The sequence below is a fragment of the Lissotriton vulgaris genome, chromosome 1_1 (assembly GCF_964263255.1).
Source record: "Lissotriton vulgaris chromosome 1_1, aLisVul1.2, whole genome shotgun sequence".
Classification (NCBI taxonomy): Eukaryota; Metazoa; Chordata; class Amphibia; order Caudata; family Salamandridae; genus Lissotriton; species Lissotriton vulgaris.
Window position 1 is genome coordinate 1,946,448,055 of NC_141685.1, and position 19,988 is coordinate 1,946,468,042.

The following is a 19,988-nucleotide window of genomic DNA, read 5'->3' on the forward strand; positions in this document are numbered from 1 at the left end:
CAACACACAGCCATGGCATCCATTTTAAATGCAGCATGCTACCAGGGTACACTTCTACTATGGGGGTTAATAAGTGCACACACCATTGCGTTACATTTTCACATTAAACAGGGCATCTCATACCACAAATGGCCTGTACAGCTTTCTTTACCATGGGGGAGACATCCTAAACAGGGGGGGTGAAAAGCGAAAATTTTTGGGAAAAGGGCCAAGTCCAACACCCACCCATCCCATTACCCTAAAAACATGTCAGCACACTAAAACACCCCCTATCCCTGAACCCTAAAAAACGTGCACCGCCCTTTAACGTCAGCCATCCATGACCATAGGAACGCCTCATCGCCCTAAACTACTCATCCCTGAACCCTAAAAACTCCTTTCTTCATCTAAATTCCACCCATCCCTGAATCCTTAAAACCCCCGCCACCCTAAAGTCCACTCCATTATGAACCCTATAAACAAATCCCCAACCCAGCCGCTAGCCATATTTAAACCTTTAAAACTCTCACCAGCCCTAAATTCTGCCCATCCATGAACCCTAGAACCCCTCAACACCCTTACACTCCACCTATCTCTGAAAATTAACAACACCTCACACACCTAAACACCACTCAGACGTGAACCCTAAAAATCCCTCAGCACCCCAGAAATTTCACCCATCTATACATCCTAAAAACCTCTTTCTGTGCCTGAACTCCAATTATTCCTGCCCTCTAAAAAAAACCCTCATCACCCTAAACACTACTCATCCCTGAAACCAAAAACCCCACAGTAGTCTTAAACTCCACCCAAGTTTAATGTAATTTTGGATTTTTACTTAAAATAATCCTTCCTTTAAAATATTTCCTTTAATTTCCTATTTTTTGGTATTTCCTTAAAATTGTTTTTCCATGGTTTGGTTTCCTCCAATGTGGTTTATCAGTTTTCGTTTTCCATTAATTCACACACATTACCCCACCCCACCTTGCCATCCCAGTAGTTTCTTCTAGGTTGCACAGTCCCTTGTTGTTTGTTTAATAAAGTGGTTTTCTGCCCTTTTGAAATTTTCTCACTGGCACATACACTTTCATTCTTAGTAGGAATTCACGTTTATGCCAAAAAAGCATAAACATGCAAACGCCAAGCAATGTTTAGGTCAAGTAGACTTATCCTACTCCCTTTGTTTCGGCACCACCCTGGCATGCATTTGGTAGTGAGATTACACGCATCTAGCGTGCACTTTAATGGGAAAGAGCCGTGCACGTGAAGGGGCTGCTCTTCCTCACGGCAACGCAGTTATTTACAAGTGGTGTCTGGCATTGCTGTTTGCAGCTGGCTAATAGAGGTCATGACCTCAGAGGACCTTTGATTTTTTCCAGCAGTTATAAGCGCTGTGTAATTATGAGTGACACGCCAAATGTTAACCCAGCTCTTGGCCCTCTAGTTCTTTTGTGTATTTAAACTGTGTGTTAGAATTCAATTTTGGGAATTCGTTAAAGTCTGAGAAAAATAATTACCGTAGTCCTCTCAGTGAACCCTCGTCCCTGCCAGAAAAGGTCCTCTGCTAACTTAAAACATGCAGATTGCTTCGGGGTGGGTGTGGAGTGAGGTGGAAAAGGGAGAGCGTTTGTATTGGTGTACATCTGATCTAAATATTCAGCAGATACTGGAAGCCAGCGACGCAAAGAGGCTTGGCAGCGTGTGTCCAGTATCGATGACCAACATTGTTTCCTCTTTTGTACCACCGACCACTACCCTTGAGCATTGTAAACAAAAGGCGCATCCTAAAACTTCCCATGAGGCACTGATTTGCATATGGCCATGTCTGAACTGGGGTTTCTTGGTGAGCAAAATAACGATGGATTAAACCCAGATCTGTAACTGGGGTGAATGTTTTGCCATTGTGCAACATTCCGTCCATCATCTTGTGTGTTTTGCATCCTAAAAGAGCTGCCATCAGCACTAAAAAGAAGCGGAAAACACTCTAAGCTTCTAGTCATTTGTCCGTTTTATCGGTGAACAGTCTTGTGCCGCACGCGGAATGCTGCCTTGAAGAAAGTGTTAGCCAAACAGAACTAGCAGTAACAAAACAAAAAAAATGACAGTTACTTTTTTGTGTTTTCTTTTTTAACTCTAGATTCGCCATAATACACCAAATAGGTGCGATGTGGACAGTAGCAGTGCCCAAAATAAAGGCCCCAGCTACCTGAAAGGTCTCATCACCATTCACCGTCCGATGAGAGATCTGAGATCATCGGGCATGATGCTAAAGTCCCTCGCATCACAAAAGCTAAAATGGGAGGAAAGTCCTTCCGCTATCTGGCCACTAAGTTCTGGAATGCTCTGCCAATCCACTTGCGGATGGAGCCCTCCGAAACGAGATTCAAAGCCAAATTAAAAACCCACCTCTTCCCTAAACACTAACTTTGTCATCTTATGGACCAAGTTCCTCTCGATGGGTTTGCATTTGCAGTTAGCGCGGGGACACACAGTTCTGTGTAGCCAGGCGCTCAATAAATGCTTTATTATTATTATTATTATTTATTACTTAAGCAGAGCTTTAAGTGGGCCGGGTCTCACCGGTGCTTAGCACCGGCAGTTTTTTAAAGGAAGCCTCGAAACGGGTCTCTATCGGGCTCTGTTTTGTGCCCTAGCACAGGCGGTCTGTTTTTTTCCAGACTGCAGTGGCAGCAAGCACGTCCATGTGAGCCTGCTCACACTGCTCACTTCTCACTAGTGGAGAAGTTACGGCGTGATTTCATGCCAGGTGAGCATTGTAGGGGAAGAGAAATCCTTTAAAGAGAGTCATTTTCTCTCTGGATTTTCCTTCTCTTTTTGAAACTCAGGAGCAGCAAGTGGAAGCTTTTTCAATATTGTATACAAGCTATAGTTGCTGCTTATTTATCTTACTCAACAAACAACCATTGAAATTGTCCTGACTTGTTATAGGTATGATGTTACTTGTTGTATCATATATCTTTATGCAATGACAGAAATAGCAAAATACAAGTTGGGCAGCACACTATGCTAAGCACAGATTTTTAGCTTAGGTGTTTTAAACCACGCCCGTAATTAAATTGACCATGCCTCTTTGAGAGACCCTTCAGTTTTTTCATCCCACTTAAAGCCCTGTACTTAATCACAAACCCTTCTCTCACAGCAGAGCTGCGAGTGTCGCCCAGACACAGCACCGGCACAGGCTGCTGGGGTGCAATAGCCCCACACACAGCACTGACAGTAGCAGTGCAAACCTTTTGCGCACATGCATGGGTTTGAACATGGGCATCAGCAGTGATGCTTGAACAATCCACACAGGCGCCGTATGCTGTAGTCGTGGAGTTTTACTACCCATTGTTGTTTTGTGTGTTAATCCATAGAGTTCAATCGAAGTGAGCTAAGCCTGCTGTTTTCAGAATGCATTTGGTTGTCAAGGAACCCAGGACTGGGAAATGATCTCTCTGGTCAGGTAAGACAATGTAATAACTTCAGCAGCAGAGCCGGTGATAGATCTCAACTAACTTGATTTATTTTTGATCTGAGCTTCATGCCAGTCTGCATTTTTTTTAGCTGTAAAACATTAGGGATAACATCAAATACAGCTTTACAATTCAATTGTCCTTGTTCAAGGTACTGATTCGTAGGGATTGCTACAAGAAAATGTGTCCGCACATCTGGTCCTTGGTTCTGAAGTCCGTAGGTTTCTGCAAATGACATCTGAATGGTCTTGCTCTGACAGGGATCAGGGTGGGGGAATGGCTTCGTGGGTAGAATGAGTGTGAAGGGGAATGCTGTTTGGTACTGCCGGCTAAGTTTTTTTCTTGGTGTGTCATGATAGTAAGTGTTCTTTGAACATGGTCTAGTGGGCTTTCTTCCATCTTTTGTGTTGGAGGTATACAAGGTGGTCTTAAAGTTTTGGATGTTTCTAGGTTTCTTCTGATCTCCGTTTTAGGATTTAATTACCTTTGGCAGGTCTTTGGGTTTCTCACTTACTTAAATAAATGTAGACATCGCCAGCCTACCCATTTGGGCTACGGGGCATTGTTTATTTACATCGAAAGAGTGTATTTACAATCGGCCAAATAAACCAGATGGTGAAGTATGAACAGACCTTTGCAGCATTTCAAAGGCCTGAATAGTACCTACTATTATCTATGTAGAATAAAAGAGCACAATAGCAATTGAAAAAAACATTAAAGATGGTGACATGGGCAGAACCTATGCAAGCTTTTTAAGGCCCAGATTTACCCTTCGCCTTCTATACCAAAAGACATTTTCAGAAGGTGTTTTATGCCACTAGTATGTCATGTTCCCGACGGCTCCCAAAAGTGGAGGATCTCCAGCCAGGTGAGCCCTAGCCAAAACTGTTGGTAGCCTGCTGGCCTAGAGGTACCAGACTGGTTGCCCACTCAATATATTTCCCTTCTTTGAGGATGAAAATGCCACACTTTATTGTATATTATAGAGATCCATGTAGTTTGTATAAATCAGCGGGGTGTCATTCTGACCTCCTAAGTTACATATTTTGTAACTAGACTGCTCATTCTGTACATTGCACTAAAGGAAGGGCTTGACTGGAGGTGTTATAGGGCCTTTGATACTTTTCATTTTTTTATGTATTTACGTTTAGAACGGAAGCTACAAATGAGTCAAAGTAAGGAGAAGTGGTTGTGTGGTCATTGTGCCTTTCAGTTGGCTAGAATTTCAGCATGTCCTAGATTTGATAGAAGGGTGTATTATTTCAGTCTGGTTGCTCTCTGAAAGATTAAACTGTGAACCTTGCGAGAAACACGTTTCATATTTCGAGGGACAGTACTCCTAGGAGCTGCCTCTCGAATAGCCACTAAATATTCACGACAAATCCTCACCACTCCTTCAGACACCCCAGTTGACTTTACTTTTACCCCAAACACTAGGGGGCCATAGCGGGCGCCTGGAGTTTTCCCAGTGGGCCAGAAGGGTGGGGACCCGATTTGACACGTGGGGGCTGGCTTTCCTGCTGGGGGACTGTTTTGTAGCAGTGCTGCAATATCTGCCCCCTACTACGAGGGTCGGTCGAGCAGACTGCCAGGGCTGGTTGCTGTCACATTCCGGCCATAGGGTCATTGCAATAGTACAGAAAAAAATGCAGAGTCTTGTGCAGCTCATTCTGTAATAGAAAGACGAACAGTGAACAAACAGTGCTGGCGCTATCTTAAAGAGGTGGTCCCTCATTTGCAAGGGGCCAGTAACATTTTTCCTCAGCGCTTGCACTGAATTATGATCCTGGGCGCAGAGGAAGAGGGCTTCAGGCGGTACCCTAACTGTACGTCGCAAAAAGGTGGTACACTCTCAGTGTATTCCGTTAGGGCAGCCCTCTGAAAGGGGTGAATAGGGTCCCATGGACACCACATACATCCTCCTTCGGTTGGGCGCAGTCACTCACTGCCCTCCAGTTGAAGTTTAGGTGGGTGCCTCCTGCACTGTGAAATAAGGAGGGGCTGCTAGTTCCTTTCTGCCCTATGGTCGGTGCACTATCAGCTATTGGGTGTACTGTCCCAGTTTGTGCCAGTTGCACCAATGTGAAAGTGGGCTGAGGGAGCAACTTGAATCTGTATGCTGCAGGATAAAGTGATCACTCCAGGCACTGATACGTACTGTAGCAGAATGCACTTTTATATTCAAGATGAATGTTAGGTGTAATTCCAATACAGTAGTTTCCCCCTATTAGTGCCAAAGCCACTACACCAAGACTAATGACTATACAAGAAGACATAGCCGTGACTGTCTAAAGGAGGCAATTTCCAACCTCTGTAGCCCTTGTAGTCTGCTACTCTGGTGAAGCACCACACCGGGCAGCTTCAGATTATGACCTTACACACATTTCTCTCATCCAGTTACTACAGCTTTAGCGGTAGCCATCACCACCACTAGCACAGTACAGTTGTTTTTCTAGAGCCAGGATACCCCTAGTGAGTTAATACATGCACTCTATAAAACCCAATAAATAAATACATTGATGAGGAGGGGGAGAGGGGTTCCCGCTGGAGTCTTGAGTAAAATGTCTTTTGACACACTTGCGGTTTTCTATATCTGCCCCTCGCGTAAGTGTTCAAAAGTTGCTTTTCCTTAAACTCTGTGCCTTGCTCTAGCTTCGTTTCCCCTATTGCCTATTAGATAAGCATACAGACTGCACAGCTTATGGGGAAGCCTCTTTTTGCCTTAATTGATCAAACCCTCTTGATTCTAGAATGTTGGCTTGCTAGAGACATTTTAAATGGTAAGAAACTTCTAAAAATGTTCTCTTTATCCTCTGACTTGGTCACAATAAAAGGTTTGCAATGACATTTGGGAACCAAAAAGAGGCTGGGAGAGGTTGGGAGCACACTGCTTTACTCCCAGATCTCAGTTTGCTTCAATGCATCATGGTAAATGCAGTGCATGATAAATTTGTTGTTGCAGCCAATGCTGCATATCTCTAGACACGTGTTTCAGGATAGTTGTCCTTCTGTAGAGATCTAGACATTGCTTTGGGTGTGCTGGAAATGGTGCCCAAAGTCATTTCAGCACTCTGTACCATTCACTGGACGCAGGTGCATCAGCCAGAGCTCATTAGCTAAAGGGAGCCTTTTCAATCAAAAAGAGGGTGGGAGCGCACTGCCTCACATCCCAGCACTCAGTTCACCCCAATGTACCATGGTAAATGCAGTGCATGATAACACTTACTTCAGCAACAGTCTATATCATGGGTACTCGCATACATTTTTCCGGGGGGCCAACAAGTTTGGTCTGTGGTGTGACTAAGGGCCACACTGATGCTTGCAGGGTGGTGGTTTGGGAAGAGGGATAAAGGCAGGAGGAAGGGAAGAAATGCTTGTATATCTAGTGGCTCAATTTCACATTTGGACCTGGCCCCTTCTATAGGGCTTAAGCTATAAACTCCTTCTCGCCACTGATCCATCAGACTCTCTGGCGTATAGGCTTATTTTAGGCCATTTTATGCAATAGGGCAGGAAGGATGCTGCCTTTGCAATTCGCCTCATGACATCTTAATCATATGGTTTTCTTGATGTGAGGCTGGAATTGTTTGTTTATTACTAATTGCACACTTCATGAATTTTACCAATGTTTTACGGTGTATGGTAATGCAAGGGTATTATAAAGAATGACGCAATAAAGATTGCTATTATTATTAGTGGCTCAATTGCAAAATGTGAAACCAGAAAGTCCGGAATCAATCCCGGCTTTCCCACTTGGCCAAATTGTGTGATCCTGGGCAATTGTTTTATTTCACTTTCCCTCCTTTTATTTTATTATCACATATAAGAAGACCTTGAATTACATGACTTCAGGAAGTGCACTGTATGAAAATTTTTGCTGTATTTCATTGAATAAATTATAATGTTGTCCATGTATATTAGCAACCCAGGTCACCCAAAGGGTGCACATAACAACCAACTTGCTTCTTAGTTCACTATTAGCATTGTTATGTTTTTCAGGGTGGTTGGAAGCCCTAATGTTTCTAAATCCGTGTTTGAAAACTGTCATTTAAAAAGAAAGAAAAAATCTCAATACACTGATATAATCTGATATACTAAAGTAAAACGGTCCTGCGTCTTATTGAAATACAGTTTTTGAATTTGAAGAGAATTTATCTGTACTTGTACCCACGTGTTAAAACTTTTATTTTACATATTTTACGTCTGCTGCTGCTGCATCCAGTAAACAGGAGTCCAATGCTGCCGTTGACCTGGGGCAACTTTTAAATATCTGGAGGGCGGCATGTGGCCCCTGGGCTGTACTTTGAGTATCACTGGTCTTCAGTTTTTCAGCCTTGTTGGTGCAGCTAGTGCTGTGTATCTCTAGACACATGATTCAAGACCTTTGCAACAAACGAAAATGACTCTGCTTGACTTCATACTGCAGGAATAACTAAGTGAAACGTTCAAGGGGAAGCATCCATTTTAGAAAAGATGGCTGCTAGGCTTTATTTGCGGCCTGGTTAACAAGAGTCAGGAAACACACACTTTTGTATGTCATAGGAAACTTATTTAAACAATACTATACTAGTGTGGACATGTGTAATTGAGTGTAAAACCACATTTTGCACATTGTTAATATTGTAAAAAAACAGAAATGCACAAATATCCTCCACAGCCTTAGGACAATGACAGATCAGGCCGTTGGCATTATGCAGCATTGTCCTTACTGGAGTAGTACCTACACCATATGCATCAGAAACTGCTGTTTCAGTATATATCACAACACAGAGCTTCTTAAGAGAGCCCTGCACCACACTAAAACCTCCTGTGAAGTCAACTACTCTTCTCAGCTGACACCCTTGCGGTACACAGACAAGACTTTCTAAATTCTACTCAGTCGAGAGCCTTGATTTCATCAGGACTTCTATCCACACCGATTTTCTGCAGTGTTTTCCATTGCTATATTGCGTGATAGGCCTTTATAGTCCATATTTACCATAAACCCCTGTCCTAACATCCTGTGAAATAGTTAACATTGCTTTGCCAAGGTCCGTTTGTATGTGCATGCATGTAGCAGCTTTTGAGGGTTCTGCATTCAATCACGTTTCCTGCCTTTGCAGTTCCTCTTGGAGGTTTGAGACTTAAGCCTGCCCAGCGTTCAAAAGGAGAGTCCAGGGCACCATCATGGCTTGGATTGTCTGCTTGGGCTTCCTGCTTGTAAATGATGTAGTTGGGCATTATAGAAACTTGTAGCTATTCTTTCTTGAACAGTAGGATGAGGAAATGAAAAAAATGGATTGCCTTTGAGAAATAATTCTTTGGGGTTCCAAACATCGCCAGTGTTATTCTCTAGAGCATTCCTCAGAAGGTAAGCTGGGCCCTCAACAATGGAAATAGGCAGTGCTGGTTCTTTTTAAAACACACAATTCTAGGTTTTACCCTCTTAAAAAGAGGCTAGGAACTGCTTATGGCAGTGTCAAGCAGGCACAAGCCAGCCCCTAGGTAAATGCCCCTAAGTTAGTTGCAAAATGCATTCCAAGTTGTTCCCACATGTGTTATCAAAGGTCAGTCAGCCGATATCAAAGGAAGACGGTGCGGTGCTAAGAGACAATTTGGATTACAGTTAAATACAAATGGAAAAATAATCTTACCAGACTGTAATTGAATTGGCGCATTGCACTAGACACTTTGGAAGAATGCTGGTTTTCGCTAAGCTTTCAACAAACGAATCGCTGCCAACATCTGAATATTTAGTGCCATATGTATCATCATCTTGATTTGCGATTCTGAAATAGCGATTTTTAAGAAATCGCTATTTCAGAATTGCAAATTGGGATGTATGTACAAATTCGCATTTTTTTTGCGAATTCTTAGTATTCCTTAATTGCGATTCGCAAATTGTGAATCGCAATTAAGGAATACTTTCCCATTCATTTCTATGTGCCATGAGGCCCATAGGAATGAATGGGAAGTTATTCTCAATTTGCGATTCGCAATTTGAGAATCGCAAATTGAGAATAATTTTAAGGGTGCAGGGGTGTCCAAAGGACACCCTGTTGCACCCCTGAAATGAGCATGGGTGCACATGTGGTGCACATACACGCCCTAAGGGCATGTATGTACATCACATGGCACTTTGAAAAATGCAAAAATGTGCATTTTCCCAGGAATTCCCAACTTACCACCAACTTGAAGTTGGTGGTAGTTTGCGATTCCTTAAGGACAATTTGCATTTTTTTTGCTTCATATATTGCATTTAAGGAATCACCAAATTTGCGATTCCTTAAATGCAATTGCAAAATAAGGAATCGCAAATTTTGCGATTCCTTGTTTTGCACCAGATTTTCCATAATACATACCATTTAGCTAATTTGCATTCGCAAACGCCGAAATTCGGCGTTTGCAAATGCGAATTTGCTTGATACATAGTCTCTGAGAAATGCAATGTTGCTAGCATAAAAAATCTTTTTATGTAGGTAAATGGGATCTGTGCATTATGCCCACATTGGAAAGTGAATGACTGCTACATTTCCATGATTTATAACCTTGTCAAATCATTTACATATGAGATCCTTAATGGTCACATTGAACACAGAACATCATTTATCTTGTGCTTACTCATCTCCCATTCAGATATTAAATTGTGGACGGATAAATGGTAAACAAATATCCTTTAAGATATAACACCTGAACCAATATCATTTGGTACCAACATGGGTGATTCTTATTATAGATTGTCTACATGATTTCTCCATACAAAACAAAATGTACTTCTGATTTGGGAAGAGGGGTGATCAAAGTAGAAGTGTGGATTCCAGTACCACATAGCCGTCCTAATTTCTAAGCATTGATGCACCCCTGTCCCACAAGCTGTTGAGAAGTCTAATTTTAAAACCATACATACCCCCGATGTGTTGCAGGATTGTTCTCGGCCCACATTTCTTCGAATGCCATCTGCCATTGCGTCTGTTCTTATTGATGTTGTAATTTCATAACTACACACTTTCCAATACTAATGGTAAATTGTGAAGATTCATTATTAAGGACACATTTAGAATATTAATGGGAAAGGCCCAAAACTTGATTAACGTATGAAGGACGCCAACCCTTAAGACCCTACTGCGGATGTCAACCACAAATATTGTTGGCTGCCCTGCTTTCTACAACTGTATCTTTATTTCTGAAGTAAAATACCTTTGGACACCTTTAACAAGTTTTGGATGAATGCTTCTACAGCCACGCAAAGAAAGACATTTTGGTATTCGTACATCTAGAAATTTCTGTGAATGCTTGTTTTAGTTGATTTTTCTATTGGTTTTATTTGAAATATGCATTTTGACAATTGTTACTTTGTAATGTGTGGTGAATTATCAAACACTGAGGTGTACTTTCATATGATGTTTTAATGAAGAAATCCAAATGAAATATTATTACAACTTGAACATATTCGGAATACAGATTTTGGAGAGATGGCAACTCATGGACTCTATTTTCAAAGCAATGAGTGACATACATTCTGCTCATTTGATTGTATGTCTATGGTGAAAATGTATTTCACTAGAAAGTATTTGTTATGCTATTATTATTAGAAGAAATAGCCTTCCAACTATACCATTTCAACTATGGCAGTGATGCCAGTCGTTGTCTGTGTTCTATTTGTGTGTTGGCATCAGGCCTTTTCCCATGCTTATGATCTATGCATATGACTGAGAGAGTCTTCAGAGTGCAGTGTTGTGAGTGTTACACTGATCTACATACGTATGAATAAAGATAGATGACTATTCAGTATATGCTGAAAGCTGTATTGCTGAAAGCAACATCATAAAGTTTGTTTGAGACTCATCTTCCTCTTGAAATAGAACCGATGATTCTAGCTTACATTCTTCCCCTGGGAAGACGAGGTAGCGAACATTTTTGCAAGTAAATTCTAACCATAACATGGTGTTGCAGTTGTGACTAACATTAGAAAAGTCAGTCCTACATGTAGGTTCCAAGGGCAAACTTTATACAAATATATTTATGTATGTGTGCACATCAAGCGTAACCCAAGTTGCAAAGAAACATTGTCCTGTACAAGAGATGTATTTATTATTTATTTTTATTTAGCCATTTGTAAAGCGCGAACAGCTACCCCCAACGGGGGTGTCCCGGCGCTGAAAACATGTGAAGTCAGAGAGGGTCAGTCAGAGAATTCCGTCAGGCTAGATCAGAGAGAAGAGCCAGGTTTTACGTTTCCTGCGGAACACAGACTCAGATGAAAGGAATCTGAGTTCTACTGGAAGTGAGTTCCACAATCTGGAGGTGGCTACGGCAAAAGCCCTACCACCTGTGCGAGCCAGACGGAAGCGTGGGCAAAACATAAGCTGGAAAGTGAGAGATTTGCAAGTTCATAATACAGGTCTACGGTCCATTTGTCACATAGTGTCTATAGTGTTTTTGCAGCTGGACAGAGGCAAACAATGGAGTCATTGTGATCCCATTGATCTTTCTAAGTCCCTTGATCACTTGCACTGTCGCATGGGAGGTGGTTTTCAAAGGTGCCACGTCTATCTTGGAGTTGCTTTTGAGCAGGACCTTGCATCCTTCCAGGTAGTGTTAGGACCTGTGCTCGAATGACTGCTCTGAAGTTGTGTTCGACCTCGACTGCTGAGAAGTGGGAGTAGGTGTCAGGCAGAAGGAATCTTTTAGCACTGTGCGTTTTGAAGCTGAAGCCGCTGTTCCTTTACATGAGTCATTGGTTGTTAGGGCAAACTATTTTCTAGGGGTATAGTTTTGGGGTGGCTTTCGATATCCAGGCAGTGAGGCAGCCCTTTCATCATCAGTTTCACTGCCATATCACCTTGTCTGTAGAGCTATGTGTTGTTCATGCGTTGGTGGATCTTTGCATTACTGTTGGCCCGGTGTAGTTTTTAGCACTGTGGTGTAGAGGTTGATGATAGGTGACGTAATGGTGCCTTGTGGTACACCACTGGCCACAGGGATACACCATCATGTATACTTCTCCTTTTGGATAAACTGGAATATGTTAGTCAGGTAGGGGGTTAGCCACTGAAGACGATGTCCTTGAATCCCATTTGTGAGGTTTGGGTTTTGAGCGGGTCTTTCTGGCCATTCATGTAAAATGCTACATTTTGATTGAGTCGGATGAGGAGACCGTGTTGCATCATCCACCACTTGGATCATTGATGTGTATTTGGATAAAAATGTAAAAGATGCACAATTTGAAAATGGCCTGTGAGCATATTCCTTTGTAGTTCTCAGTGATGAAATGTGATTAAATTAAGAAACAAAACATAATTTATTCTATAGACTATTTGATCATAGTAATCGATGATTACCAAGTATAAATGCCAAGAGAGCAGAATGCTAAAGAAAACAGAATGTTTTGACCGAGCGCTGAGTGTCTTGCTTTTAAGAGCTTTATCAACGTATTTGGCAAGCTCTGGCAGTGTAAGTGTTTGCCCCCTTCTGGAGAGAGAATAAAGTGGAATTGTCTCATCTACAGTTAACCCTGCCCTACATTTCAGTGACTCATTGACTCATCTTCGGTCCTGTGCCTGCTAGACGAGTCATGGTTTCCGACACACATTCACCTGACCAAGAATGAATGCTCGTGAACAGAGACTCATTTGCAGCTTCTATTTAAAAAATTTTCTTTAATTGTGCTTCACCTCCATTCATACCAAAATCATTGGAGTGATGTCTGTCATTGGACTCAAACTGTTAGGTACAGGATATGAGACGACTTTGTAGGTACTTGTTTGCATCGGGATCTGTTGCTTAAGGTGTTTATTGTGAGTTCACCTGTGAATTACTGATCTGTGCAGTGACTCGAACTTGAGAGCAGTGCAGATTGAACTGCTTTCCCCAGGTCACTTTCGGCAGGTGAATCGTGTCGACATTCACCAGGGGAAACATGGCTGGTAATTTATGATGCAAGCAGATTTTGGTGCAAAGAGCACCTCAGAATTCACGCCTTCCTCATCGTTATGAGGAAACTCATAATTGCTGACATTTATCGTACCCTATAAATAACGATCCCCAGGATATGACTCGTGATGAAGGCCTGAGTAACCAAAGATTTTGTGTGTGGAAGGCAACACCAAGAGCAGTCCCACCAAACACTTGGCTGGCGCTATTTCATTCCCTTAGTGGTAAGGAAAGCAGTGCTTGGTGAAGACAGCTTTTACCACCGCATTATGAAAGCAAATTTACCAAGTAAGCTTTGCAGTTAGTAGCCTTTTGTTGGATACTTTAAAAGAGATGGACTAGTTATGTTTGGATGACACTTTTAATTTTGCTAATGATGAACATTTATATTGGTTTTCTTTTTGATCCGCCATCGGATTAAGTCCTTGCTTCAGGCCAGTGGTTGGCACCTTTGCTCCATCCTTTGGTATGTGCCTGGCAGTGCAAACTATTCTTTGGAACACTGACGATCCATGTTCAGCTAAATATATGACCATCTCCTATGTAAAAAGCTGATTGCCCCAGGATGCTTTATCATATTCTAGCGTGGACCCGCCGTGCTGTACACATTGATGGTTTGGTTGACCATTTTTAGATCTTATAAACGGAAAAAACTGTGGTCCGGAAGCCTTATTTGGATTTGTGGCTGCTGACGACTTTCCTGTTCATTAACTATAAAGGTGTCCAACGGGGCAAAATATTGTTCTCATTGCCCTGGGATCTTCAGTTCACAACCTCCTCCCAAAAATGCATCGTGCCCTTGAATAACATGTAAGAAGGATGGTTGACGGCATGTCTTGTAATGTACATCAGTTCAGATCCCTGCCAGCTGTTCTCGTCTCTAAGATACACATATATCAGTTCAGGGTGCTATACTTCTTATCTGGCGTCAACGGGCACGCACGAGAAGGCAATGTAAGACCCACTGGAGCCCAGTAAGCAATGGTGGGCAATAGCTGGATGTTTGAACAACAGAGTTAAACATTGTGCAGCTAAATTCGGCACATTTGAAGCCAACAAAATAATGATGTTTTGAGCCTAAGTGTGGGACAGTTGTGCCCCAACAAAGTACACATTATGACCACATTTGGGGCATAATAAACTACGTAAGTAAGTTCATTAACCGTACAATTATTTAGAATCTTTACAGTTTAAAAAGCACATAATCTTCACTCCTTTACCACAGCTCCCTCCTCCCTTAAACCCACCCATCCCTTAAAACTTAAAGCACACCCAACTTCCTAGTACCCCAGTTATTGGTAAATCCCTTCTTTGCCAACTGGGAAAGTATTGCTTTTTTGTCACAGTGACGTTTCCTTAAAATCCATTAAAAGTGTCGAGCAAGAGATATATTTATTTATTTTGTTGTCCTTGCTCGAGTGTTAGACAAAACCTGTGAACCCTTGCGTCCTCCCATCCCCTAATTGTCTAAAACACAAGACATACTGATGCCACTTTCGTTGGTAATCCCATCTTTGTCTTCACGCATAGCGGTGCGTTTTTGTTGCACAATTGGGACCTTAAAGTCAGATGTCTTGCAATGTTTACGGTTGTGCTAATGCGACTACCCATTATGGTTGTTCTATTTATTCCCACTGCTGGGCCCTGCTGCTGCCGCCTCCTTGGTTGTAGGGTTGTTATTGTCATTGTCCATTGTTTTGGTTTCATGCTTGGCCTGCAGGGGCACTGGCAAGATCTTTTGTTCATGATTGCCGCCCGCCCTAATTTGTGAGGGCAGTAGCTGGGCATCAAGTGCAATTCTGATTAGATGTATACATTTTCACGCTCTTGCAAGGAGGCAGGTGTTAGTTGCTGTAAAACACCAATCCAAGGCCTCCTTACAGGACATTGTCCTTGAGACTAAATATCAGGCATAGCAGCCTATGGCGTTCATTGGCCAAAGTGGGGCAACCGCATAATAGGTGGAGACAAGATTCTTTGTGCTAATTGCATAACCGGCAGGACACTTCCCCGTCCTTTCGTGCCCCTGTTGAGTTAAAATCCAAAATACTAAGGCCTTTGAGCCACAACAAGATTTTCCTTCGCCCTTCAGTTGAGAGTGCTTCTCACAGGTAGTGTTGTGCTTTCCCTTGGATGTAAGACCTGTCCAGTGCCATCGTGATGATGTCATAATGGAGTGAGGCTTGATCCTTTTCAAACAAGGTGGGCGAACCTGTCGCTTTACTGCATTTGTCCAGATTGTGGAATCTCATGTAAAGGGCATGCAGTCCACTTCCATTTTCAGTGTCCCTATTACTTGGCCCAGCTTAATGATAGTTTTCATGTAGAATTTGAGAGTGATCTCGAATGTTTTCTCTTCAAGCTATAAATCTGAACCCAAGATGAATCTTTGAATAAAAGGTTTTTAGAGAAGTCTTTTAGGTTGCATGTTGCATTAGAAACCGTTGAACCACCTGCTTTGCTGTTTCACAATAGCCAGTTGCAATCCTAAACGTTGATGATCCCCATTGCTGATAATGTGTTACTATGGAATGCTCACGAGAGCTTAGAGCACAATGTGAACATTCTGTTTTGTGTTATATGGCAAACCAAATCTGCCTTTACTCTCCAGTGTTTATCTCATGTTTTTTGTAATTGTTTGCTGGTATAATTTATTTGTTTGTGTGCCCTGAATTTTCTCAGTGCAGAAATATTTTTAAATTCTCTAAAATGAGCACCGTACAGCTCCATTTGCCAACATGTTCTCATTCTCCTTGTCACTGGTGCACAGATGTTCATTTTCTCCCATATTTGATCCCACAAGCACGAAAAATATTGAAAGAATGTTTTTATACAGCATAAGAAGATTTTAATATTTACTATTACTTTTTATTTTCTAGTACCCGGCAGCCTTGATGAACCTTGGAGCCATTCTTCACCTCAATGGTAAACTCGTAGAGGCTGAAGCCAACTACCTTCGGGCTCTTCACTTCAAACCTGACGATATCATCACTCAATCAAATCTTCGCAAGCTTTGGAATATCATGGAAAAGCAAGGGTTAAAAACTTCCAAAACGTGACACGAAGAACAAAAGAAGGAGATTGTAGTTTGTGGAAAATTGAGTTTTCCGAGATGAGACTGAATCTAACTGCACAGATCTGCGGATCTCCACTGCTGCTAGGAGATAATTCTGCTTCTGGTGCTGTAGTTTTGCCAAAAAGGAGAGGTAGTTAGTATTTGAGAATCTTATGAAGGATTTACAAGTGTTAGCAATGGCCACAACAAAGTGGTGCATTTTATGCACTTTGGTCTTCTTGTTGGGGCTCAGCCACACAATATTCATTTATGGCCTCATTGCAATCATTGGAAATGCACTGCCTGTGAAACAGAGCGAGCGAACAAAGTATATAGTTCACCTGAAAGTAACCGAGACCTTCACTTCAAGCATATGCTTGGCCAAATGCATGCAATGTGTGCATAGTTTATCCAAGTGCTACCCTATTTCTCTAAATCCAATAATTTGTTTTTCAGTTTAATAGATTTCACGTAGAGGTATGTTTTGTTTGACTTCCATTTTAGCTGTTTACTAATTTTGGTTGGTCTGTAGAGAAGTGCTAAATAGTTATAGGCCTTGAATTAAGATTGGCCTAATGTTACCTAAATCGTGTTTACTGGCTCCTTGTCTATGCCTTACATAGACCTTAGGCTCAGCAAACATTACTAGATCACCACTAGGCAGGTTGATTAAGGTGCCCCTTGTGTCTCATTTGTCTGGATTTAAAAGTGAAAGCGAAAGCATATCGAGTTTGAGAGCCACAAACTCGAGTGTAAAACATATCGAGTTAGAGAGTCACAAGCTAGATGCATTCTTTCACTCTAATTGATATGAGAGGCTTTTTCTGACTATGAACTTCTGTTTTACACACATTTTCTTCTAGTGAGATGTGCTGTAAATATTAGATGTGAATTTACTTTAACTAGAAGCACCCTGATGGGAATGTGGCTAAAATCAGTTTTGCCAAAAAGGGAATAATACTTTGCCATAGTCAGTCAGGATTGCTGCATGACCGAAGGCATCACTTGGCTGCTCTGAATTCAGTAGAGTCCTTACCGTATTACATGGAAGTCTTTCGTCAGTTACAGTCGAGGCCAATGTCAGTGACGGAATCATTGGCCGAGTCAATACATTGGCAATGATGTTAATATAATTATCTTCTACGAGACTAAACAAATAGTAAAATCATGTAGCTTCAAATGCACAAACGCAGTCCTACTGAACTGTGTAATATATAAGGGATACTTTACAGACATTGGTGTTAAATTTACATTATTTTTTTACTCCGTATGCCAGAGTTTATACACATAACACATTTTTATCGGCAGTGTAGTTCTAGTTCCTGCCGCCTTTTATGCCAATCACTGAATGCTTTGTCCAGCTTCAGCTTGCCATCAAAAGTCAGACTTTGAGTAACTTACATGCCAGTCGTAGATGAAGTTCCGTTTCTCTTAAGTTTTTTCGAATCAGATTTATAAGGATGAACTAGACAGTTATGGAGTAGCATTCCATTACTGTGTAATCCTTGGAGAAAATACAGTAATCTATTTATTTATTTATTGAAGGTTGATTTCTCAAATTTGAGGAAACATTTCTTTTCACACGCAATGATTTTGCAACTGATAATTTTAAGTAGGTTGAGTTGCACATTATATTTTTTTCTAGACACTATCTGAGAAATTGGGTTACAGCCTTGTTCTTTCTGTTTCTCCCACCATACAATCTGTATAGTATTAGTTTTCACCTTTCTCAATGTCAAGTGGAAAGCGCCCATCTTCAAAACATCTTTTATGTCCCTATGTAAATTCCCCATGTTCATCTACCTAGCATTTTGCAGTCTTTTACCTGAAAGTTTCAAAAGGCTCCTTGATTGATGGTGCGACCTTAAACTCAAGGTTTTGATTGATCAGAGTAGGACGAGTTCAGATCAGATGTGGAGTGTCTCAACACACATACTGAAATCTGGGAAATTCCACCCAACCAAAGGTGCAGTGGGTACTTCATGCATTGTTTTCACCCCGCTGCTTTTTGAAAATGGTTTATTAGGTCGCAGCCCAGCATCGGGGCTAAGGTTTTTATTTATAAGCAGTGGTGATCGCTAAGAAAGCATTCTTGTAACACTCTTGCCCAAGTTTTGAAAATGTATTTCAGAATCTTAAAAATAAATTATATATATTTAGGGTAAAAATCCCGTACATCACTATTGAATCTGGAAACTTGGGTTTGAGTTATTCGCGTATTCACAAAGTGCACATTTAAAATCATTGCACATCAACATATGTATTTCAACAGCTGGAAGGAGGTGGTCCCTTTCAGCATTCTCTTCTACATTTACTGGTCTAAAATGCAAACTTAATTTTTAAGATTGACATATCTCATGCAGATTTGTTACTGTTGCACAATCATTGGAATTTGCTGGGTGCCTATTTCTAGTCTCCTTTTCTTCTCTTTGCTCTTTTGATGCAACCAATCTTCTATTTTTTTCATTGAAACAATTGATTCATAGCTTACTATGGTCTTAAAGTTATCACTAATAACTGGGTTTCTTCAACAGTAAAAGAATGAAGGTTGACAAAAAAATCCCAGTTTGTCCTATCGTAGGAGACTTAAATACCTTTTTTTAAAGTATGTCAAGAACGTGTTAAAATATGTCTCTGCTCAGGGATTATGGCAGATTATTTCAGACAGTGCTGAAAAGAGCACAAAATAAGTTTACTAAAGTAAATTTTTATTTTTTGAGAAAAATGCTATTTGTAAAATTTTTAGACTTTCCTTTTTGTAGAAATAATTGTTTTATGTGCCAGAAAAGATAATTTTCCATTTTGTTTTCAGTAATAAACAATTGATAACAATTTCGCCGTGATGAAGTGTTATATTTTTTTGAAAACACACACTTGTGCAGGGTCATGATTTTGTAGATTCTGATTTTTTTCTTCAGAAAAAATGAATGAGCAGCATTAATGGAAGAGAAACAATTACAAAGACACAGTCTCTCTGGGATGGTTTGTTTAAAACTATAGCAGTTCAAATAGGAGACCTGATGTTGGACTGTGGTGTACGCGCTTAACCCGAGAGCCTTTGCTATTTAGAATCCCAGAGGTGAACGAAAAATCTTTGAAGCTTTTCTTTACCTTACCTGATGGTGATGCCCACATAACAAGTACCCTTTCAGAAATATGAGGAGGTTTACTTGCTCAGTGAGTACGGATGACCTAAGTGAGAGATTTGAACTGGTGAAAATATTTCCCTTTGAACTTTAGCATGATATAGAGGTGAGCAGTGACAGGATATGTATTATTTAGAGACTGTAGTCCCTTACGCTTACCACTGTATACCAGTGTTATCCGTAGTGAAACGCCTTAATCCTAACCCTAAAACTGCTGTAGAGGCACCAATAAAATGTGTCAGCTCAAGTTAGGCATGTTGTCTCCTCAGATTTTTTGGCAGTACCACATTTATGCAGGACTCCATGTAAACTGTGGTGGTCTTGTGTAGAAAGCATTGAAAATGTTCTTGATGTGCTGGGAGAAAACTCCCGGTACAAAAGGGGGTGGTGATGGACGGAGCCTCTGAATCAATCAAACAC

The 19,988-nt window shown here is 41.2% G+C and overlaps 1 protein-coding gene across 2 annotated transcripts in view; it reads left to right on the forward strand.

The window, feature by feature from the left end:
- TMTC2 (transmembrane O-mannosyltransferase targeting cadherins 2) overlaps positions 1 to 19,254 on the forward strand; it is a 675,216-nt gene extending 655,962 nt beyond the window's left edge. For both annotated transcript variants that reach the window (XM_086919639.1, XM_086919642.1), the window contains exon 12: positions 16,247 to 19,254. In XM_086919639.1, coding sequence (XP_086775765.1) covers positions 16,247 to 16,426 — 180 coding nt within the window. In that variant the 3' untranslated portion in view covers positions 16,427 to 19,254. The remainder of the gene's footprint in view (positions 1 to 16,246) is intronic.
- The last annotated feature ends 734 nt before the right edge of the window (positions 19,255 to 19,988 follow it).